Source organism: Meles meles, chromosome 7 (genome assembly GCF_922984935.1).
Source record: "Meles meles chromosome 7, mMelMel3.1 paternal haplotype, whole genome shotgun sequence".
NCBI lineage: Eukaryota > Metazoa > Chordata > Mammalia > Carnivora > Mustelidae > Meles > Meles meles.
In genome coordinates, this window is record NC_060072.1 from 53,878,414 (window position 1) to 53,904,747 (window position 26,334).

At 35.5% G+C, this 26,334-nt stretch overlaps 1 protein-coding gene across 1 annotated transcript; it reads right to left on the reverse strand.

Moving 5' to 3' along the window:
• Positions 1–6,711: 6,711 nt before the first annotated feature.
• On the reverse strand, positions 6,712–23,891 carry CLEC2A (C-type lectin domain family 2 member A). Its single transcript, XM_046011792.1, has 6 exons — positions 23,870–23,891; positions 18,814–18,873; positions 13,804–13,884; positions 10,151–10,323; positions 8,380–8,482; positions 6,712–6,821 (listed from the first exon to the last, which is right to left on the reverse strand). Exons 1-6 carry the CDS (start codon positions 23,889–23,891, stop codon positions 6,712–6,714), a joined length of 549 nt encoding a protein of 182 aa, XP_045867748.1.
• Positions 23,892–26,334: the final 2,443 nt, after the last annotated feature.

Sequence of the window (26,334 nt, forward strand, 5' to 3'; positions counted from 1 at the left end):
ACAATGAAAACAAATCTGTTCATTTAAATAAAGATTTGGATTAAATTTATGTGGTTGTTAATATTTTAACACAAAATATTTTAACCATGAAATATTGCCTATATTTTTCTTTTCTTTTTTTTTTTTTTACATTTATTTGACAGAGACAGATCACAAGTAGATAGAGAGGCAGGCAGAGAGAGAGAGAGAGGGAAGCAGGCTCCCTGCTGAGCAGAGAGCCCTATGTGGGACTTGATCCCAGGACCCCGAGATCATGACCTGAGCCGAAGGCAGCGGCTTAACCCACTGAGCCACCCAGGCGCCCCCTATATTTTTCTTTAAGTGGAATGTAAATTTATTTTTCTATATTATTAAAAAACAAAAATCGACCAAGTAAATTTGAAGATCTAGTTGGCTATATTCAGTGATTGATGAACTGGGCAGCAGCCCCATCTAGCAAGTAAAAAGGAGCTTCAATGAGCTACAGAAAAGAAAAGGTTTTTAAAGGCAGACAGGCTAAAACAAGGAAGTCATAAACAACAACAAAGCAAACAAAACAAGACAAAGCAGCAACAAAAGATTATTTGGGGCTATCAGGTGGATTACCTCACTAGTGTTGACCAGAAAATTCTCAACCAGTTAAATTATATTCCTGAGGAGTTTAAAACTGCAATGAGATTAGGTATTAAGTTTTGGTTTGGTGATACAGGCTCACTCTTCTGGGCCCGTTGGCTCTTTTTTAACAATACACATATAATGTTTTCAAATATTCCATATAGAAATAATCTTTCAAAATGAGGAAATAAAACTGATTTTTAAACAACCCTCCCCACATTTTCCCATTATTTCAATACCTTAAAAATAATTAAATTTAATCTTCTTCTAAATTACCTTATTTTCTGTGTCCTGTTTCTTGGGTTCTAACTCCTGAGCATCTAGTGAAGTAAGAGACTACACACATAGATATAACATTTTTTTTTTTTCTTCATGGTGGGCTTTTCCTCCAAAGTAATTGTCTTCAATTTTTATCAGAAAGAAATCAAACTTTCAGCTGGTATTAAGTACTCAGATGTTGTTAGCATGAGATGTCTATTTGAGGTAATATAGAATCTTCTTTTTAATATGATTCCCCAATTCATTTCCCTTTAATCAAATTTATATATCATTTATATTTAAAATTATATTAAGAATGATTTCACCCCTTAGTTTTATAACTGAAATTCTATACAATGTGAAGTTTCTTTTTTTTTTTTTTCCATTTTATTTATTTTTTCAGTGTAACAGTATTCATTCTTTTTGCACAACACCCAGTGCTCCATGCAAAACGTGCCCTCCCCATTACCCACCACCTGTTCCCCCAACCTCCCACCCCTGATCCTTCAAAACCCTCAGGTTGTTTTTCAGAGTCCATAGTCTCTTATGGTTCGCCTCCCCTCCCCAATGTCCATAGCCCGCTCCCCCTCTCCCAATCCCACCTCCCCCCAGCAACCCCCAGTTTGTTTTGTGAGATTAAGAGTCATTTATGGTTTGTCTCCCTCCCAATCCCATCTTGTTTCATTTATTCTTCTCCCATTATGTAAGTAAAGTCATTACTTAAGTCCTCCAAGTTGACCATAGTAGATTATAAACCATCAGGAATTTATACCCTAATGACTGTGAATCAAAGAAAAAAAAGGGAGTGTATTACTCTAAATTACTAAACAATTTACAAAATTAGTTTGTAGCCATGAACCAACACTAAAAATAAAACCTGTATTATGAATCAAATAAAAGTTGAACTTAACCAGAATTTAATACATACAACTGTAATATACAATGGCATCCTAAGATACATTATTTTCATGTTTTCTTGATAACATCATGCACAGATATAATGGCCCATACATGATTACATGCTGACATTTGCTAAGTTATTTTTGTTCCCATATAATACCAGGGTGAACATCAACTAGTCAGTTTGCAAGAATCTCCTTATTTATCAGAAAGTTTCAACTGTATCCAATTAAGGAAGTAAGCCTCAGTTAAAAATATGCTAGATGGACGTGTTCCCACGTATTTGTAATATAGATACTCTCTTTTCCTCCCAGCTTCTCCACCCTACTTTTTCTAATTCACCTACACTCACATTCTTTCCTACATTCATAGATTATGAGTAATTTATAGTTAGTTACCTAGTTACTAATAATAATTCATAGTTACCTAAGCAAGAATTTAAACTCAACTAATGTAATATTAGTAATTAGTAATTAGTAATATTTTTGAATGCCCTCCAGAATTTGAATTTTATAACTGCCCCCAGATATATGTCATAAGCCTATCCTATTTTCTTGTCCTTACTTGGGAAATAGATTTTTTTCCCCAATAATCTGTTGTTTGGTCACTTTTGATATTATTATTATAGTTTATATTCAACTGTCAAAGCTTTGTAATATTTTAAGTTGAAGTATAATTGACACAGTAGCCCATTAATTTCAGTTGTATATCATAGTTATGTCATATTTTTACACATTAAAAAAATGATCCCATGACTCTATTTACTATCTGTCACCATACAAAGTTATTACAATATTATTTACTATATTCCTTATGCTGTACATTACATTCCCATGACTTATTTATTTTATCACTGGAAGTTTGTACCTCTTAATCTCCTTCACCTATCTCACCTACCCTGCCAATACCTTCCCCATTTGGAAGCCAATAGTTGAGCCGGTATCTATAAGTCCGTTTCTGTTTAAAAATTTTGTTCTTTTTTTCTATTTTTTTTTTTGTTCCATATATATTGAAATCATATGGTATTTGTCTTTCTCTATCTGACTTATTTCACTTACCATAATACCCTCCTGGTCCATCCATGTTGTTGCAAATGACAAGATTTTATTCTTTTATATGGTTCAGCAATACTCCATTGTATGTGATATATATATATATATACACACACATATATAAAAAATCTCATATCTTTATTTATTCATCCATCGATGGACAGTTAGTTTCCTTCCATATCTTGGCTATCATAAATACTGAAGTTAATGTAGGGATATGAATAGCTCTTTGAATTGTGTTTTTGTTTTCTACAGGTAAGAACCCCAAAGTGGAATTGCTGAGTTTTATGGTACTTCTATTTTTACTTTTGGGGGGAAGCTCTGTACTGTGTTCCATAGTGGCTGCACCACATTACCTTCACACCAACAGTGTGCAGGATTCTTTGTTCTCTGCATCTTCACCAACATTATTCTCACTTTATTTCTTATCTTTTTGATAATAGTCAATCTGAAAGATATGAAATGATCTCTTTGTGGTTTCAAGTTGCAGTTCTCTCATGATTAGTCATGTTGAGCATCTTTTCATGTGCCATTTGGCCATCTGTGTTTGGAAAAATGTCTATTCAAGTCTTCAGCTCATTTTTTTTAAAGATTTTATTTATTTACTTGATAGAGAGAGAAAGAGAGACAGTGAAAGAGGGGATACAAGCCAGGGAGTGGGAGAGGGAGAAGCAGGCTTCCTGCAGAGCAGGGAGCCCCATGTGGGCTTGATCCCAGGACCCTGGGATCATGACCTGAGCCGAAGGCAGATGCTTAACACCGAGCCACCCAGGCGCCCCTTTCAGCCCATTTTTAAATGCAACCTGAGGGTTTTGAAGGGTCAGGGGTGGGAGGTTGGGGGAACAGGTGGTGGGTAATGGGGAGGGCACGTTTTGCATGGAGCACTGGGTGTTGTGCAAAAAGAATGAATACTGTTACGCTGAAAAAATAAATAAAATGGAAAGTAGGATATTTCAAAAAAAATGCTCAATTTTAATCAGTTTTTTTCTATTTTATTTATTTATTTTTTAAATAAATAGATTCTAGACAGTTTATTGATAATGACTTTTTTTTCTTTTAAAGCATTGTTATATGGGAATTTCTTATTCTTTTTTTTTCTATTTTTTTTTTAATTTCTTTTCAGTGTAACAGAATTCATTGTTTATGTACCACACTCAGTGCTCCATGCAATATGTGCCCTCTGTAATACCCACCACCTGGCTCCCCCAACCACCCACCTCCCCGCCCCTTCAAAATCCTCAGGTTGTTTTTCAGAGTCCATAGTCTCTCATGGTTCATCTCCCCTTCCAATTTCCCTCAACTCCCTTCTCCTCTCCATCTCCCCATGTCCTCCATGTTATTTGTTATGCTCCACAAATAAGTGAAACCATATGATACTTGACTCTCTCTGCTTGACTTATTTCACTCAGCATAATCTCTTCCAGTCCCATCCATGTTGCTACAAAAGTTGGGTATTCATCCTTTCTGATGGAAGCATAATACTCCATCGTGTATATGGACCACATATTTATCCATTCATCCGTTGAAGGGCATCTTGGTTCTTTCCACAGTTTGGCGACCGTGGCCATTGCTGCTATAAACACTTGGGTACAGATGGCCCTTCTTTTCACTACATCTGTATCTTTGGGGTAAATACCCAGCAGTGCAATTGCAGGTTCATAGGGAAGCTCTATTTTTAATTTCTTGAGGAATCTCCACACTGTTCTCCAAAGTGGCTGCACTAACTTGCATTCCCACCAACAGTGTAAGAGGGTTCCCCTTTCTCCACATCCTCTCCAACACATGTTGTTTCCTGTCTTGCTGATTTTGGTCATTCTAACTGGTGTAAGGTGGTATCTCAGTGTGGTTTTAATTTGAATCTCCCTGATGGCTAGTGATGATGAACACTTTTTCATGTGTCTGATAGCCATTTGTATGTTTTCATTGGAGAAGTGTCTGTTCCTGTCTTCTACCCATTTTTTGACGTGATTTATCTGTTTTGTGTGTTTTGAGTTTAAGAAGTTCTTTGTAGCTCCTGGATATCAGCCTTGTGTCTGTACTGTCATTTGTGAATATCTTCTCCCATTTTGTGGGTTGCCTCTTTGTTTTGTTGACTGTTTCTTTTGCTGTGCAGAAGCTTTTGATCTTGATGAAGTCCCAAAAGTTCATTTTTGCTTTTGTTTCCTTTGCCTTTGGAGACATATCTTGAAAGAAGTTGCTGTGGCCGATGTTGAAGAGGTTCTCATCTAGGATTCTCATGTGTTCTCATCTAGGATTCTGATAGATTCCTGTCTCACGTTGAGGTCTTTTATCCATTTTGAGTTTATCTTTGTGTACAGTGTAAGAGAATGGTCGAGTTTCATTCTTCTACATAGAGCTGTCCAATTTTCCCAGCACCATTTATTGAAGAGACTTTTTTCCACTGTATATTTTTTTCTGCTTTGTTGAAGATTATTTGACCATAGAGTTGAGGGTCCATATCTGGGCTCTCTACTCTGTTCCACTGGTCTATGTGTCTGTTTTTATGCCAGTACCGTGCTGTCTTCGTGATCACAGCTTTGCAGTAAAGCTTGAAATCAGGTAACGTGATGCCCCCAGTTTTGTTTTTCTTTTTAAACATTTCCTTAGCAATTCAGGATCTCTTCTGATTCCATACAAATTTCAGGATTATTTGCTCCAGCTCTTTGAAAAGTACTGGTGGAATTTTGATCGGAATGTCAATAAAAGTATAGATTTTTTTTTTTAATTTCAAGATATCTTTTCATTTTGTTGTTTTTCTTCACTGTGCAAAAGATCTCTAGTTTGAGTAATCTCATTTGTTTATTTTAAATTTTGTTGCTTTGTCTGAGGACAACTGGTCCAAAAAAAAAAAAAATTCTGATGTCAAATGGCTTACCATCTCTGTTTTCTTCTAAGACATTTATGGTTTCAGGTCTTATAGTAAAGCCTTTCATTCAATTTGAATTTATTTTTGTCTACGGTGTAAGATAATGGTTAGTTTCATTCCTTGGCATGTAGTGTCCAGTTTTTCCAACACTATTTATTGAAATGACTGTCTTTTCCTCATTGTATATTCGTACCTCCTTTGTCAGAGATTAATTGACTGTACAAGTGTGGGTTTTATTTCTGGGGTCTCTATTCTATTCCATTGATCCATGAATCTGTTTTTGTGCCAGTACCATACTATTTTGATTACTACAGCTTGATAGCATAGTTTGAAATCAGGGAGTGGGATGCCTCCAGCTTTGTTCTTTTTCCTCATGATTGCTTTGGAGTCTTTTGTGATCCCATACAAATTTTAAGATTCTTGGTTCTAATTCTGTGAAATATGCCATTGGTATTTTGATGAAGATTGCATTGAATCTGTAGATTGCTTTAAGTGCTTTGAGTAGATTGCTTTATAATTTAATGTATAATTCTGATAATTTATCAGTGATTTTTATTGATAGAGTTAGGATCCTTATGGGTGGGTTTTTCCTTGTTTTTATGTCATTGAAGTGAATGTCTTTTCATAGGCTATTCTCTTGTGACATTTCTTTTCGCCAAAGTTATTATTGTTAGTATTTTGTAACATTTACACATCTGGAACACATATATTTCTCTAACTTTTAAGCTAAGTAAATGTTGACTGGCTTATCAACATAGATCTCTTTAAATTTGCTTAAAATCATTATTGCAGTTGCAGGTCATCTAATTATTTGTCATTACTTTATTTGCTTCTCTTTAGTAGAAGTTTCCTGATTTGTGCTTATAATGAGCAGTTGTGTGTCTTGACTTGATGAGGTTCTTTCATTCAACAGTTTTTAATTCCTTTGTTTAAAATCTGCAAAATTCAATATTCAGCGGCATAACTAGTGAGAACTATTGCCTACCTCGGCCTTTTCTTTATCTCTGAAGTGTGATAGTCATTTTCCAGTTTTTTGCTCAATTAAAATTGAGGTTTGCTGCAAATCCACTTAATATCAATAAATCCCCTAGAACTATGGACTCCATCAGCATTCAGAAAAGCAAAGGACCCATTCCCACTAATTTCAAACCTGAAAAGAACCATTAAAATTAGTTTGAGAATCACTTACAGCTGTACTCAAGAATAAAATTAAGATTCAAGTACTCTGAAACATTTTACACAAAACATTGAGCTCCATGCTCACTCATCACCATATGCTACACAAAAAAAATCTGGTACATCAAAGAAATAGAAGATGAAATGTAGGTATTTAATTATAATTCTTAGTATAAACTGTAACATTATTTAGAACAATAAATAGAAAGGCAGCTATAGGTATAAATGGACATGGATAAACCATGAATATAGATATAAGTCAATGTCTACCTCTATTTATTTATCTATCTATATCTATTTTCATCCATCTATCAAGAGAGACTGTGTTTGCTAAATTGAAAGATCTCTGGAGTTTCTTTAAAGCAGTTTCCTGGCATAATTTCAGCCAGGAAATATATTTTCATATTTTCCTTTTTGAAAGTAAGAAATAAGATTTATAGTCACTTGAAAGATATATAGTGCATTTGAAAAATGTACTGAGATAGAAACCGAAGAGACTAATTGCTATATTAATTTTATTGATTTGCTCTGTTTATGGAGTTTTTCCTTCTTTTATAGTAAGTGTAATTTGTCTTAACTCACATATTTTAATATTTTTTAATTGGTTCCCACTGTTTATCTAGCACTTAATGAAATATTAAGGCAGGAGTATGTGGATAGAAAAGGAAAGTCACACAGCCTTTGTTTTCAGTTATAATAGTACGCAAGTGAGAAAACAACATTACTCAGTAACAGTTACAAAAATAAATAATGTGGTTTACAATGGACTTGCGGAAAGTTAAAGACAACAAGGTGGTCACTTACTCTTTAAAACAAAGAGATCTTGTGGCACGGATTGCATGGAGCACTGGGTGTTATAGGCAAACAATGAATCATGGAACACTACATCAAAAACTAATGATATAATGTATGGTGACTAGCATAATACAATAAAAAAAAAGATCCTGTATAAATAAACTCGTTTAAAAAAGGTGCAAGTAGGGGCAACTGTGTAGCTCAGTTGCTTAAACATCTTCTTTCAGCTCAGGTCACGATCCCAGGGTCCTTGGGATCAAGCCCTACATTTGGCTCTCTGCTCCATGGGGAGCCTGCTTCTCCCTCTCCTTCTGCTGCTCCCTTTGCTTGTACTCTTTCTCTGTCAAATAAACGAATAAATAAGATACTTGCACTTTCTTTAAAAAAAGAAAAGAAAATGCAAGTAGTACAGGTGGTTTGGCTTAAAATTTGAAAACAAATTTGAATTTGAATTAGCGATTGAAGTGTTTATTAGCAAGACTTTGGCAATAAAAATAAAATGAAATAAGAAACAAAAATAAAACAGAAGAAAAATTTCACTGTGTACACTTAAAGTAGAAGGAAGATAGGTTGCTCTAAGGTATGTTTCAATGTGAAAGGGAACATGTCTCAGGGTGAAGACTAAGAAAGGTAATTGCACATAGAAAATAGAAAGATTTCTTTATAATAATGCACTTAAAATTATTTAAAATGTTTGCATACCAGAATAAAACCTTTCCTACTAAAATTGAAACTCACAAGGATTGAATATGGTACCATTTGTCCATTTCCAAGATTCTCCTTGTTTTCTGTTCAATCCAATCCAGTGCATAAAAGTTCCTGCATGTCTCCTCAAAAACTCCTTTCACAAAAATCAGGGCATTATCATTACTTAATATTTTAGATCACATTACTGAACACACTTCTCATCCCAACCTTCCCATCTTTATGATTTACATCTTAATCTGCATGCCCTAATGCTTCTTTAGCAACAGGTAGGGATATTAGCTTAGTTTATCAGAAAGATTTTCACTTTGCTCTTTCACTTCTTGAAAATCTGTAAGCAATAGAGTGACTTTCATCAAGTCATTGGAATTTTCTGAACTACACTGTCTCAAATTATCTTTAGGGGTAATTTCTATCTTTCAAATGAGAAACTGATGAGGAAAACGTATTTGAATTAATTTCCTCCAAACTGGACCATCAGTATGTTTTAGTCACAGAGTGAACGACAGAGACTATAAACTGATATGATGTTTGTGTGTGTTTGGATGACAAAATCAGGAGCTGAGCATTTTCTCTAGGAACTGATACAGAACGTTTGTAAGGGTGACAGAGAACTAATGCTTCCATTTTGTTTTATGCACAGGTCCTCTCTCAAAAGTCACAGAGGAGGTATTTCAGGGGGAAAGTGTTTAATAGAAAGTATTACTACTGCTAAAAATGGGAAAATTCAGTGATAAACTACATGTGATCCTTGAACAATGCTGCCATGCAGTTGAAAACCTAAGCATAACTCTTGATTCCCCCCAAATTCAACTACTAATAGCTTACTATTGACATAAAGCATTATTGCTAAGATCAACAATTAACCCATATTTTGTAAGCTATACATATTATATTCTGCTTTCTTACAATAAAGTAGTAAACTAGAGAAAACGAAACGTTGTTCAGAAAATCACAAGGAAGAGAAAATACACTTACAGTGCTGTACAGTTTGCTGAAAATAATCTGCATGTGAGTGGACCTGTACAGTTCAAACCTGTATTGTTCAAGGATCAACTAACTGTCCTTTGAGGAGATACCAAAATAAGAATGTTATTGCTGCTGTATGTTTTCTCATATAATCAGAAACCAAACTAACTTCTGGATGATTATGATTTATTGCAATAAAAATATATTGAATGATAGATTTCATTTCTCTTCTCTTGACTCCTTGCTATATATAGTTTAGTCAGCTCTCTTTATAAACAAACATATTCCCTCATCCAGTGTTCCTGCAGCCCAAGTCCCTCTTCTTCGTGCTTTTTCACTTCTGTCCATGGTCTCATGTTCTTCAAACCGCTATTTCCCTCAGATCCTCAGCCTAAATTCTAAGAGCCGTATCTATTCTTTGGATTTAATTTTTCCAGGCCATTCTTGGCAGAATAAAAATTTAAAGGTATTCAAAACTATCCATTTAATAATTTGAGAACATCAAATAAAGACATTTGGCTATATAAACAGCATGCATCATTATTAAGGACATAACATCACCAGCTAATTTGACTAAGTTCAAATCCCAGTTCAACAAGTTCTGGCTGTGTGACAATGGCTATGTTACATAATATCTCTGTGCCTAACTGTCTTCAACTATAAAATACAGGTATTTTCATATGCACTTCATAGGCACTGGGTGGTTTACATGAGTTTTATAGTTATACTTAGAACACTGTCTGACATATATTTTCATATTCATGTTTATCATTTTTATTCTCTCTTTGTACAAACTTAAGCTCTGAAATTGTTAAGAACGTTCCCATTTTCTTACCATATCCTCTTGTGTATCAATATGAGCATGTTCTGATCCTTGTGAAAGGCAAAATTGTTCACTGGCTGTCCAATTTTTGGTATCACTGGAAAAATAGAAACACTTCTTTCTTACTCCAATCCATTCGCCTGAACATTCCATAGTTTGGGGACATTTGAAAAGTCCTGGAAATACTGAAAAAAGAAAGAAAATATCAGATAAAAAGTAAGTTAAAGAGTATTTCTTTCATTCTGATGAATCAGGTTTACTTTTACTCCTATGGTTTGCAGTCTGTAAAATTAACTTCACTCATGGAATGCTGGACAAATTCAGTTCAGTTGTCTGTAAGGAAAACCACTTAATGGTCAGGCAGTCCATAGTTTATCCAATTTCCCTGGCTTCTACTTTGAAGAATGGAACTACTGGCCTCTCATATTCTATATTGACATCCTCTCAAAAACAATGTATAAAATTTAACAACTGACAAAAAGTCCTAGAGACATAAATACAAATAAGGCCTCACAGACTAGGGTAAGAAAGCTCACCTTTACCTTGAGAAATGAAATGCTTATAGACAAGAAAGGACATCCAAGCTAGGGAAGTAAAACTCACTGTACATGACAACAAATCATTGGAATATGAGTGAGTAAAACATTTGCTCTACTTCACCAATATTCAGTGCCAAAGAAGCTGGAATCATGAGGAATTGATTTCGGCATAGAGAGTTTTGAAAATTTTCTTTTTCAAGGTTTTAGTTAGGTGTTGAGTAATCAGAATAAGATAAAGTCCTTACCCTCCAAGTGTTTGAATAAGTTAATGTAACTAGCAAAGAAGCAAGTAAATGTTCAACTGTCAGGTCAACTCCAAAGCCTTCTCTCCTCATTTGCCATGATGTATAATAGATAACATTTTATTTATTTATTTATTTAAATATAAATATACATATTTATATATACTTAAATATATATAAATATTTGGAAGCAGATCCAGGCTGCCATACCTAAGTAATGAAATATATTGTGTTTCAATTTTTTAAATTAATTAATGAATGAATATAAAGGTTTCTTATAGAAACACTTCTCTATAAATATTTTAATACTGGGGCACCTGCTGGCTCAGTTCAAAGGTGCTTGGTTGGGGCTCTTGATCTCTGAGTCATGAGTTCCCAAACCACGTGGGGTATAGAAGTCACTAAAAAAAAAATAATAATAATATAATTATTTAACTGCTAGATATTTAAATATCAATAACATTGAGCTCCAAGGACGCTATGATGACAAAAAGCTATATGCAAGAACAGTACTGGTACACTGTGAATGACAAAGAAAATAAGAATCAAGAGCGCTAAATGTTACTTTAATGTAAGTGCCAACTTAAGTGTTATATTAAGTGAAACATGCATATGGGAAATCAAATTCTGAGACTATTACATGGATCAGGAATTTTAAAACCTACCTTTGAATTATTTTCACAAAATGAGCCATTAATGTCCAGAAGAAAATTAGTATCTTCATTTTTACATATCTACTCCAATAGAAAAAATCTTGCCACACATCACTTGTGCCTTTATTTCATTTTTTTTCTTTTAACATAATAAATATATCATAGAACAACTATTAGTAATATAACCTAATTTTAATCCAAGATAAATAAGAGCAAAGAGATACTGCAGCTATATAGGCCTGTATTGCATGGTGGTTAAAATACCAGGAATTAGTGCCAGACAGATAAGAAGAGTCTCGATTCTGGCTCTGGAATTTGTTATTTGTGAGAGGCAACTTACTCATTCTGACTTCTATTTCTTTGCCTGTAAATGGATTTCATAATTATAGTTGTTTCTTGTTCTTGTGAGAATTAAATATAAATAATAAATATAGTATAATTAGCATTGGTTCTTCAACTGGTGCAAAGTATGCTCCATTAAAAAACATAACTATTGCTGTGGTTATCTGGTGGTCACTTCAGAATTTATTATTACTTTACTTAAAGATTAAGAACTTCTATAAAGGGTCACCTGGGTGGCTCAGTGGGTTAAAACCTCTGCCTTCGGCTCAGGTCATGGTCTCAGGGTCCTGGGATCAAGTCCCACATTGGGCTCTCTGCTCAGCGGAGAACCTGCTTCCTCCTCTCTCTCTGCCTGCCTCTCTGACTACTTGTAATCTCTGTCTATCAAATAAATAAATAAATAAATAAACTCTTTAAAAAAAGAACTATAAATTTGGGAACATAACTGTAATGTGAGATTTAGAATATTTAGTTTTTGTTTTTTGTTAAGCGATCTCTACACCCAGTGTGGGGCTCAAACTCATGACTCAGAGATCAAGTTGCTTGCTCTACTGACTAAGGCACCAGTGCTAGTTTTTAATTTACTTTTTAAATTGAAGCATAAGTATATTAATTTCAGGTATACAAAATAGTGATTTGTCAATTTTATATATTACATAATCCTCGCCGTGATAAATATAGTTACCATCTGTCACCTTACAAAGTTATTATATTCTTGACCATATTCCTGATGCTGTATTTTTATTTTATTTTATTATTTTTTATTTTTTTTAAAGATTTTATTTATTTATTTGACAGACAGAGATCACAAGTAGGCAGAGAGGCAGGCAGTGAGAGAGAGGAGGAAGCAAGCTGTCCTCAGAGCAGAGAGCCCAATGAGGGGCTCCATCCCAGAACCCTGGAATCATGACCTGAGCCGAAGGCAGAGGCTTTAACCCACTGAGCCACCCAGGCGCCCCATGATGCTGTATTTTTAATCTTTGTGACTTATCTATTTTATAACTAGAAATTTATACCTCTTAATGCCTTTCACCTATTTTGCTCATTCCCTCAACCCCCTCCCTCTGGCAACCACCAGTTTGTTCTCTGTATTTTTGAGTCTGATCTGTTTTTGTTTGTTTATTTTATTTTACTTGTTAGATTCTACATATAATTGAAGTAATATGGCATATTTCTTTGTCTTACTTCACCCTCTAGCTCTATCCATGTTGTCATAATGGCAAGATTTCATTCTTTTAATGTCTGAATAATATTCCATTATGTTTATATACCACATCTTCTTTATGTATTCATTTACAAATGATATATCCAATAAGAAGTTAATATTCAAAATATACAAATAACTCATAACACAAAACCCCAAATAATCCAATAAAAAAATGAAGAGAGGACCTGAATAGATATTTTTCCAAAGAAGACATGCAGATGGCTAACAGACAATAAAAGAATGCTCAACATCACTAATCATTAGGGAAACTCAAATCAAAACCATAATGAAATATCACCTCATCCCAGTCAGAATGGTTGGTATCAAGAGAAGACCCAAGAGTATTTTTGAGAGGGGTGCCTGGGTGGCTTAGTCAGTAAACCTCTGCCTTCAGCTCAGGTCATGATCCTGGGGTCCTCACCCTCTCTCTCTGTCACTCCCTCTTCTTGTGTTCTCTCTCTCTCTCTCTGTCAAACAAACAAATAAAATCTTTTTAAAAAGAGTATTTTTGAGAGAGACAAGAAGTATGGTAAAACCTGCCAAACTAGAAGGAACCTGAGAATTTGTCTCTATAAGACCTTTTTGTTACTTCAGAATTGAGAGATCTAGGATTAGTTTTGAGATAGGATTGACCCTAATGGGCACAAAGAACCGTAGAAAGTTTATGAGCTCAGCCACTCACCTGCTATCACAAGAATGACCACTATGAGAAGTATGATGCACATACAAAGGTATATCATCCAGCATTTTTTCAACTTGCAAACTGCAAAATAAATAAATATCTACTGTAAAATTTGCAGAGAAACCCTGCCTGAATATTTTCATTTATTCTCCTTCATAATAATCAACTTTAAAACTCTCATTAAAGGCATCTATATCGGGTGCCTTGATGGGTTAAGCCTCTGCCTTTGGCTCAGGTCATGGTCTCAGGGTCCTGGGATCAAGGCCTGTATCAGGCTCTCTGCTCAGCAGGGAGCCTGCTTCCTCCTCTCTCTCTGCCTGCCTCTCTGCCTACTTGTGATCTCTCTCTCTGTGTCAAATAAATAAAATCTTTAAAAAAATAGTTTTAAAAAAGGCATCTATATCATAAAGTAATAAAGAATACAATGGCCTTATAAAATGCAAAGGCGGAAAGTACCAATGACCACTATAGCTATTCAGATAGAGCATCAGCGGTGGAGAGAACACTTAGACTGGTTGAAAGGAGGGAGGAAAGGCAAGGTTATTTCAAAGGTAGAAATAATGTGAATGGTGGATTGTAGTCAAGAAAGTATAAGGTTCAACAAAAGGACTATGATCAGACAAATGGCTATAAAAGATATAAAAAACAAAATCAAAGATAGGGGAGAAAGGAAAGTCATAAGGTCATTTGACAGAAAAAAAATGTAAGATAAATCGTTTCCTTTATTCTTAAGCAATAGGGGGAAATTTGATGCATTAAAGCAAGGAAATGCCAAGATAAAAGCAGTAATTTGTGGTAAGCAGAATGAATTAGAGAGGGGATTTGGCACTCGTGGAAATGTTACGAGATGAAGAAAAAAAAAACTAATAATTTTAGGGGCGTCTGGGTGGCTCAGTGGCTTAAGTCTCTGCTTTTGGCTCAGCTCATGCTCTTATGGTCCTGGGATCAAGCCCTGTGTCAGGCTCTCTGCTCAGCAAGGAGCCTGCCTCTTTCCCTCCCCTCTGCTCCCCCTCCCCGCTTGCCTCTCTGCCCACTTGTGATCTTTGTCTGTCAAATAAATAAATAAAATCTTTAAAAAGGTAATAATTTTAGCAGTGATTAAGATCATCTTGTTTGACAAATTATTGGTAGATGTAGAAAGAATGTTTTCCATCCACACATTTAAATGTCAGAAGAAAGGATCTGGGGAGGCAGAAAGATGGCAGAGTAGGAAGACCCAAGGCTCCTCTCATCCCATGAACACAATTAAAGAACTATCAAATTACCTTAAATACCCTATAAGTCCCCCTGAAGACTGACAGAACAAACTTGTAGAGAGCAAAATGAAGTCTCTCATGTTAAGCAGGGACCTATGACGAGCTGTGACACAAATACTTAAAGGTACAGCATCTACGAGGGGCACCTGGGTGGCTCAGTGGGTTAAAACCTCTGCCTTCGGCTCAGGCCATGATTCCAGGGTCCTGGGATCGAGCCCCACATCGGGCTCTCTGCTCAGCGGGGAGCCTGCTTCCTCCTCTTTCTCTGCCTGCCTCTCTGCCTACTTGTGATCTCTGTCTGTCAAATAAATAAATAAAATCTTAAAAAAAAAAAAAGGTACAACATCTATGAGATATCGTTGGGACCAGCATCAATAGACAGCCCAGAATTGATAAGAAACAGGTCTGCAGAGGCCTAAGACCAATTAAATCCCCTTAAAAAGGAGAGGATTTTTGCAGCACACTGTCAGACTCATCAGACATGACTTCTCCATGTGGCCACTTAAAAAGGCAACTGCTGCTGAAGGCTCCACCTGACTTATCTCAACAGAGTGAGATTCTTCACTGCTTGAACATAAAAAGCAGTAAGTGCCAAGAGTTGACTCAAACCAAATAAGTCTCATCTCAACTGTGCACCCATAGACTGACATTGTGTTTAGTTTATTAACTTCCTATACCCTTTCATTATCTTGTTTTTTGTCTGGTTTATCCTATGTTCTGCTCTGTGTGCTGTGTAACAAGTTTAATCACAAAGTGAAATGTCATTGAATTTGAAATGCTGAACCTGCTTTATAATTGTGATTAACTTTGCTTTATGATTGAATAAAGTCGACATTGTGGAAAGACACAACTCATGTATGCACCTGCATACCATGCTCATGGCAAAATTCCATAACTAAAAAGAGAGAGGATGCCACATCAAAGAAGATAAGATACGTGTTTTAGAGGAGAAATAGATCATGGGTTCTCTGAAGGGGAGAGAGATGTGGTTGTAGAGAAGGGCAAGAGAGAGGGGAGCACAAAGGGGAATGTACAAGAACATTTCCCCAAAGATACTGGCTTGCAAAATCAGAGAGGCTGAATTTTATGAATTCTTACAATGAGTGAAGCTTAAAGCCTGGAGTTTTAAAGGTCCACGGGCTTGGCTGGAATACCGCCCAGGGTACTGTGCTGCTCCTGGAGGTAGGCAAACAATCTGGGGGCAGACAGCATGGAAACTAAGATCTCAAGAATTCCAGGGGCACACAAAGAGAAGATTATTCACACTTCTTGGAACTCATCCCCGAGAGGCAACATTCATGGGAATGCATCTCCTGAAACAAAGGAGCTGGCTGTTGTCAATTCCCTCCCCACACCTTAGTATAAACACAGTGGTGCATAAACAATGAATCTTGGAACACTGAAAACAAAACAAAACAAAACAAAAACAAAAAACAAAACCACAGAGCCACCTATAGGAAACTATGCAGTACCAACACTGGTTGCCTAACTTCCTTACACCAAGTCCCACACCCCTGCATTCTGATGGAATGGCCCTTTTCAGTCACACTTGCCTCAGTCCCAGTGCAGTGGGCTCTCCTCCAGAAGACCAGTGCAAACCCCCCTGTGTACCCAATGTTTCCCAACAAGAGAGTTCTGCAGGGCTTTAGTTCTGGCAGAGTTGACATCAGGTCTCATTTCACAAGCACACCAGAGCACATCTAGTTAAAACTCACTGCATTTTGTATTTTTGTTTGATTCTACTTTCTGAGAAATTTCATTTAGAGAGGGTCTATGAGTAGCAATTATGTTAAATTTTTACATCTGAAAAATTTCCCCCAACATCTGATAGACTGAATTAAAAGCCTGAATTTAAGCATTTTCTCCTTTATAAATGTGAAGAATTTGTTCTATTCTCTTTATGCAGCAGCTGTTGCTGATGAGAAGGATTTTCATTATCTTGAAGTTCATTTGGTTTGTGTGGTTTCCTCCTCTTTGAGGCCTTTCAAGATTTTCTCTTTATTCTTGATGTTTTGAAATTTAGTATAAGTCATCAAATTATGAAAAAACCATTTAACCTTTCTGCTCAGCATTGTGTATGCTTTTTCAAATTCTAGGCTCATATTTTTCTTCACTTAACGATATTTTTTCTTCTGCTACTGCTAGTAGTATATCCATCCCCTTACGCTTCACTCTATCTGGGACTCCCTTATATACCACAGCTCTAACCTTTTTAAAAACCTAAGTTTTTTGTTTTATTTTTCAATGATATCAAAGAGGCTTATCCAGTGGCATGAGGATGCAAATTCTGATATGAAAAATCAGTCATTCTATTAATTCATCCTTGAACAAGTTCTTTAGTGTACAAAAAAATAACAGTCCACGGATATCTGCTTTCACCCTTAAAAAAAAAAACCTAGGGAAAATACAAAAGTGAGGGAAAGACACACAGACTTGAGAAATTACACGAAGCGCTGCTAGAACCCCCTATGGAGATCCAAGGCTACTCTATGTGCATGTGAGTGTATGTGTGTGCATGAACAGTGAGTGAGTGGTAAGGCTCCAGAATTACAGTTGGGAGATGCAGCAGTGTAAGGAGACAAAATACAAAATGCATTCGAGGAAACTTTTTTGCTTTTTGCTTTTGCTTTCTTCCATCTGGCCTTTGGACAATTATTGCAAATTCTAGAACCCAAAAGTCACCTAGGCCTCCTGAGTGTATGTGATGAGTACTCAAAATCCATGATGGAGAGAAAGACTGAATTAATTTTATTGTGGTAAAAAAAAAATAAAATATTTTATAAAAAATAAAATAAAAATAGGGGCGCCTGGGTGACTCAGTGGGTTAAAGCCTCTGCCTTCGGCTCAGGTCATGGTCCCAGGGTCCTGGGATCGAGCCCCGCATCAGGCTCTCTGCTCAGCAGGGAGCCTGCTTCCTCCTCTCTCTCTCTCTCTCTCTCTCTGCCTACTTGCGATCTCTCTCTGTCAGATAAATAAATAAAAATCTTTAAAAAAATAAATAAAATAAAATAAAATAAAAATAAACAAATTTAGCACTTGAACCACTCCTAAGTGAATAATCACTGGCATTACATATATTCACTAAAGAAATATTCTTCTAATTAAAATTTCTCAAAATTGAAATTGCCTTGTAAAACAGAGATATTATCATTAAAAATATTCTAGTATAGAAATTTCTGCTAGACTCAGTCAATCTTTACACTTCTTCAAAAGCTCCTTTCAGCCTCTTTATCTTCAAGCCACTTCCAGATTTTCTTTATGTCTATTTCCTATAATATCAAGATGATGCTGGGGAAACAACAAAAGACACTGGACACCTAATGATTCTGAAAGTCAACTTGACCCAAGCACAAACATTTAGAAACATCTTCACTCACTTCAGCAGGATATTAGCTATTTCTATCCATCCTTGGTCTGTGCTGGTTGAGACAGAAAGCAATCTTGGTTACAGGATTGGGTAAAACTGTGGTAAATAAGTTCTCTTTGCTGTAAAAGCACATTTAAAAAACCTTTTTATTGGGATATAATGCACACACCATAAAATTCACCCTGAATATCTTCATACATACAAGCTTACACTCTAACAGAGACAAAATTCCATACCTTCTCCTAAATTTTGCATTGTTTTACAGAAGTGCTTTCTCTGCCTCATAAACTTTAGTAGTTTTCCTCCTTACACGGTCAGCACTATTAGGCTGTCCTGTATTTGGTTTGTTTTTTCCCCCTTCGTTCTCCCTCACCCAAAGGAACTTACTTGTCCTGTGTTTCCAGTTATCATGCTTGCCATCATGCCGCTCTGGGGTGATCGTGGCAACTGTGGTGATTAATCCAAATCAAAGAAGATAACTAGAAGGACTTATAAACGTGGATCACAAAAAGCCGAGCAAGCTTTCTGTATAACAGGAGTGAAGCAATTGACAATCAACACATTCACTTAATCCAAGGAGAAGCGGTGAGTAATCAGACTTATCAGATCAGATCAGAGATAAAAGTGAACACATCATTAAAAATGGAAAATTGACTCATCCAAAAGCATGTTTGCATAAGAGTATCATAAAATTGGCAGAATATTTTTGTCCTCAAATAATAAAAATGTCCTGTGTGCCATATTGCGTGGAACACACAGAAAATAATGTTCATCTTATTAAAGCACTCCTTACTATTTCTTGGAATTATCTCACTTCTCATTTTTATAAAAAGTCAAATCATTAATAGTAATTACACACACACACATTATTCATTCTGTATTCATTCTGTTCAAGTGCAGTTATTACATGATTTTGAGAAAGCTATTAACTCTGTTGCTCAGTTCTTCTGTAAAGTTGAGAGTTATTTATCCATCCACACACATATTATGGTACATCATCACTTTAAAATCTACTCATGAATTTTACAGCATACATGTGAACAAAAATATAACTATATATTCCTTGAAGATTTCATGTATGAAGCTGTATTATGTTTTTTAAAAATTTATATCTTTAAGTCATTCATTGGTTAGATCAATGATTTACTTTAATGACGAGTCAACATTTCCCTCTGGATTTGCCATACAAATTTATGCAGTTATGACAACTGAATTCTATGTATACCTCAACTTTCTGTGTAGAGCCAGCCCTCTTTCATTTCTGTAAAATTGAAAAGCTTATATACAGATGCTAGCAACCATCCCCTAAGTTTTATTTAATCATGCTAGGACGGTTGGTCCATGCTTTATGGACTTTGGGAAAGAGCCACTTTTGGAATCAGAAGGAACTGATTCTAATCTTGGGTCTAGAATTTCCTTTTTTTTTTTTTTTTTGGACTTCTGGAAAGTTACATTGAACTCACTTCATTGGATATTCTTTATAGGTGTTGTAGAAACACCTATATTCCCCATTCTGTTTGGAAGTCTGTTAAATGAGATGACAAAGTATACTGGACAAAGAAAGGGCATAGGATGTATTCAGTGAACCTGAAGAACTTTTCTTCCCTTACATTCTCTTTTACAGTCTTGCATACACATATATTAAAGCACTTCACATTTTGCATTGCAGTTACTTTTTTTTTGCCCCAAGCCCAACAGGAGCAATCAAGTAGTTTAGCAAAGCCTAAAATAATCTTCCATTTGTTCATTATTTAAGAAAAATTGAGATGAAATATTCTCAAAAGAGGATTACTGTTTGTAAAAAGAAAATATAGACTGAAACATTAAGTACTAAAATGCACACAGATTTTTAATGAAAACTAGATGTTGACCCTCACCCTTGGTCCCTTGGATTCCTATTCAAATGTGATCTGGAATCTAAATCTCACAGCTTTAGTGAAAGACCAGAGAAATCCCCATCATTTCTTCAAGTTATCAGGGCTTCTTTCCTCACATTCTGCTCCTTCTCTCAAAGCTTATGCTCTGCTCACCATGACTTACATCCCAAGGCCTGATTCTTTCAGTGGTTTCAGCAACAACAAATCCATGTAATGTAATTCTTCACCTTGGTAGCTTGAATAAAGATCTAGGAAACTGTGAAAGATTGCATAAATGTATTTTCAAGGGATTTGGTCTTTGACGGTGATACAAAGTAAAAAATCCTAATTAATCTCTGAGTACTTGTCCCATGGCCTTCCTTCCAAATTCTCAATGAGCTACATACCACTGGAGATTGAGTGGAACAGTGGAACATGCGGTGCTCACCTCATGTTTCATCTCTCATCTCTTGTAGGCAGATTAAATTGAATTTCGGACAGAGGAATCTTTCACTCCTTCCTCTTTACTCTCCAGTCTGTTCCACTGAGGCATGTTGTTGAATCAGCTGTGAACAAGACCACTGTTATACCCCCAGGCTTAGACACCAATTTACGTGGCGAAGCGACATCATGTAAAAATTCAGTTTAGTTTCTTGACTTCTTAGATAAGTTATTTAAATGAAGATAGAAGTCATTTAAAATTTTATCAAGCAACTTAAAGCATATGTTTGATGGGAAGGAAAATGTATCCATATGAATTTATAACACACAAAAAGATAGTCTTTCTTTAATTATTTTATTTACTTTATTATGAAGGACCCTTTGTCTATGGACAAAAGGATTCTCTGCTGCATATATATTTTATTGCATCATTGCAACTGGCACTGCTTATGCCATTCTTTTTTTTTTTCCCATTTTATTTATTTTTTCAGCGTAACAGTATTCATTCTTTTTGCACAACACCCAGTGCTCCATGCAAAACGTGCCCTCCCCATTACCCACCACCTGTTCCCCCAACCTCCCACCCCTGACCCTTCAAAACCCTCAGGTTGTTTTTCAGAGTCCATAGTCTCTTATGGTTCGCCTCCCCTTCCAAATTTTTTTTTTTAATAAACATATAATGTATTTTTTTTTTCTTAAACACGAAGGCACACGTTCCACTTCCTTCAATATTAAACCTGGAACAAAATAAGGAGGTTGATTATTTACTGAACCACATGAAAAATAACTACGTACAGACTAAAATATGTAACTTTGGTGACCATGTTTCAAAATTTGCAACTAAAAAGGAGTAGAGGGAGTGAAATGAACTGTTTCTCTCGTCTTCAGCCTCCAAACTTCACTTTGGGATGGTGGTGTCATTTATTCTTCTCCTATCCCCCTAACCCCCCATGTTGCTTCTCCATGTCCTCATATCAGGGAGATCATATGATAGTTGTCTTTCTCCGATTGACTTATTTCACTAAGCATGATACGCTCTAGTTCCATCCACGTCGTTGCAAATGGCAAGATTTCATTTCTTTTGATGGCTGCATAGTATTCCATTGTGTATATATACCACATCTTCTTTATCCATTCATCTGTTGATGGACATCTAGGTTCTTTCCATAGTTTGGCTATTGTAGACATTGCTGCTATAAACATTCGGGTACACGTGCCCCTTCGGATCACTATGTGGTGTCTAAAGAAACTAACACCAAGGAACTTCACTGCAGGAACAACAAAGAATCCTGGAACTTGATGTCGTTTTTGCAGTGGAGTAAACATTGAAAATCACTTTGGGAAGGATTAGTTCCTTCCTTTTATACAAAAGAACAAAAATAAGTAAATATAGTGAACCATTTAAAGATCATATACAGGTAGAGTGTAACTGAAATTTCATTTACTCCCACACCCCCTGCACACATTTAAAAAACTGGTAGAAAGGCTGAAGTAGATGTTCCCTCAACCGTATTTTGAAACTATTAGCATAGTAATAGTGAAATAGGTATTCACCTGATGAACTGTGAAACATGTAAATAATCACAAATAAAATATCTAGGAAGGGTTTTCTAAATTCTTATTTTAGGTCACATAAAACATATACAATTGAAAATTCAAAAAGAGAAAAAAAGAATGTTGAGTTATGATGGATTTCTGGTTATATGGCAATTAAAATGTTTTAGCACTTCATATTTGGGGAGCTTTGTAGCACTGGTGTGCACTTTCCCAGCTTTTAGGATATCTTCAGAATTTATCCTATTTCCAAAATACATGTCCATTTCTGTGCTTACTCTAATGGTAACTGCAATGGGCTTACTTATGTCCCCCCCAAATTCAGATGTTTAAGATCTAACCCTAGTAGCTCAGACAATAACTATATTAAGAGACGAAGTGTTTGAAGAGGTGATTAAGTTAAAAAGAGATCTTTAGAGCCCTAATCCAGTATTCCAAGATAAGCATTTGCACAGAGGGAAGAACATGTGAAGACACAGAGGGAGAAGATGACCATTTACAAGACAAAGAGAGAGGCCTCAGAGGAAATCAACCCTCCTGACATCTTGATCTGGGATTTCTAGCCTCTAGAACTGTTGTTCACACTGTCTAGTCTGTGATATTTGTTACAGCAGCCTTAGCAAACTAATACACCATCTTTAACCAACTTCTAGTTTTTACTTCTTCCTCATTTTTTATTTTTAAGTAGGACTATATATAATATATAATATCGTGTTAAACTGCCAATATAAATTCTCTAAAGAAAATATCATTATATTAGGTTTGATAGAAATTTTAATTTATGTCATAGTTTTCTTACATTTTTCAAAGTTGGCTATATTATTATCCTCAAATCATCGTGTATTTTCACCCCAAACTGGATATAAATACAATAATAGAAGTTTACTTTTAGAAAGTCCTGCTATTTCTTTGTTGGGTCACATACCTCATATAATATCTAGCACAGAATTAGATGCTAAATAAATTGTATAGCTAGGGGTTCCCTTTACGGGGAACTCAATATTCTTTCTTTTCTTTTCTCCTCTCTGAAGTTGGGAAAAAATCAAATGTTTCAAAAACGAAAATGAGTTGAGAGGTATAATCAGTTCTTCAAGCTAGGAAACATTGGGGAGTTTGAAAAGTTCGAAATTTTTAAATAAAGATCACCTAGAGCACACATTTTCTCTTTCTTACTCATTCCCTTCCATTTCAGTCCACCAGTGTGTGTGGTATGTAGACTTGAGTACACTCTCTCAGACTCCTAGCAATGACAGTCCAAAGCAACAACAAACAAACAGATAGAGACAAAACCCCAACTGGAAAGAAGCAAGGATCAAGCTAGTTAGATTTTTATATAGTATTAGATAAAAAGAACACTTGTGGTACACATATGGTATATACAGTCTAATTTACTATATAGAAGTAAATGTTGATATTTGATGCCAAACCCTCACTAAGGACTATATATTTGTTTGAAGGTTCTCTTTGGTATCTATATACATTGATAGTCTTTTGGGGAGATAATGTGGAGGAAACTATAAGGGTAGCTGATTATAGGCTTAGATTACTTACCATGCTTAGCATATTTTATAATAAATGTTATTAAAGCTTACCAATTTTCGAATGCATCTCCATTTGCCCACACCCAGGGTACACTTGCATTTGGCTTCTTTAGTCCAATCCAATATGAAGAAGGTTCCAGATAGGGCATCAAAGATTCCTTTAATGAAACACGGGGTGCTGTTTCATTAAAGATTTGAGAATGAGTTTTCTCATTCTCACTACCTCCAGTGCTATGGTCCTTCCTTGGGCCCATTATGTCTTGCTAGGGTTATTGCAATAACCTTATAACATGGCACTCTACTTTTATATTTGCCACCCACTAGCTCATCACAGCAAAGATAATGATTTTTTTTAAACTTAAGTCAAATCATGTCTCATTTTGGTTCATAGTTCTTCAGTATTTCCCTATTTTACTTGGAGGAAAACCAAAGTATTATAGCCTCCAAGACCCTAATCACCCATATCTTTCACTCACTCCCTCATTCTAGGCTCATTGGCTGAATTTTTTTTCTGTTCCTTGAATATTCCAGGCATATACCTACCATGAGCTCCATGTTCCAGATGTTTCTTCTTCTTGGGAAGCTGATTCCCCAGATATTTCTCTAACTCTTTTCCACCCAATAGTTTTGCTGAGTATCATCTCAATAAGACTATCTTACATGCAACCTACCCACTTAGAACACTCAGAATATCACTTATTCATATCTATTTCATATCATCCACATGTATGTTATATACATAAATCATATATATGTTTATCAAAATTTACTAACTTCTAATATACTATACAATTTACACATTTGTTTTTATTATTTTTCATTCCCTGTCTCTTCCTCTGGGATGTAAGCTCCAGAAAGGCAAAGATCTTTGTTTAGTTGGCTGATATATCATACCCTAAAAGGATACCTGTCATATAATAGCTACTCAATAAATTAGATGCGATGTGTATTGCAAAGGAGAAATCTAACCACTTCATTCTTGGAGTTGAATATGGCCAGAGATCCACGATAGGCTATGCAGTTTGCTTGGCCATCTATCCAAGTTTTTTCATGTTCAGATTGAAAGAAGCAATTATTATTGATTTGGTTCCAGCCTTCTAGACATATAGTTTCATCCTCAGAACATGTATTGACTTTAAATATCCTTGGATTTTTAACTAAAATTAACACAGTGGTAGAAAAAAAATGAAGAAAGCGTAAGAGAAAGGAAGAGTTTTACCTTCCGTATAAAAGATATATTTCAGATTGAGAAAATGTATTTTACTTCCATATTCAATTCAAATGATTGAATTTCAAATGTCAACTCAGAAAAAAAGATTAAGAACACAGCATGAAAGAAATCAACACTGAAAAATGCAGGTGTATGCATTATTTAATATAGCAACAGTAGACCAATAAACAAAAAATCTTCTCTAGCCAGTTTCCTCCCATTTTTTATATTATTGGCATTTTCTCTATTTACTTATTTCATTTCCTATAATTTACTAAGGTGCCTGGGATATGTCTCACTGTAAATAAACCAACTGTCTGTATCCATAACCTCAGAGGGTTGGCTTCCTATTGCTGGCTTAATTGAGACTAGATTGTCTTTCAAGAACAGATTTTCCCCAGAAGTTGAAGTTGTTCATTTGTTTTTAAACACAAAATAATACAAGGAAAAAAAGTTTGGAATTTACTACCTTTGTCCTATCCACTTTTTACTTTCCAACTTACTGAAGATGAAGTTACTTATTAAGGTATAGCCCTGAGAAAAACAAGGCTCACCAAAAGGACACCACAGTTGAAATAAATAGCTAGTTCATAGTCAAGCCTATGAATGAGAAAATCTTCAAATGATACAAGAAACCAGCAGTATAGTTAGTAAAGTTTATACAGTAACAGTTTATACAAGTTAGTACAAAATCAAGTATTTGGTTCAGAACTTGGGTTACCAGAAAACCAAGTTTTATCATTCATTCATTCATTCATTTGACAACTACCACTTGAGCTTCTATCATGTGCCAGACATTTCTGTAGGTCTAGAAATACAACAGTGTACATAAGATACCAAAAAATATCTTTGCTTTTATGGGACTTGCTTGTCTACTAAATTTTATAGTTTGTCATTAAGGGGGATTAGGATTATTGGTAGAAAGTCTGACAATTTTAATGCAGTAGCCAGGATAGGATCAACCAGAGGGTGATTTTACCAAAACTTGAGGGTGGTGAACTAGTGAGGAATATGCATATATCTGGGAAGATCTCCATTAACAAAGAGAAGAAACAGTACAAAAGACCAAGGTGAAGGCCTGGTTTGTTCACAAAGTAGTGAGGATGCCTGTATGACTGAAGAAGACTGAGTGAAGGGACAAGTGGTAGGAGATGAGATCACAGAAATAATTGGTGACTGGATGACTGGATCCAATAGAGCCTTGTAGACCATTGGCAAGATTTTGGCATTACTCCAAATGAATGAATAACCATAGCAGCATTTTAAACAGATCTGATTTGTTTTTGAAAATTTTTAAAAATGTATT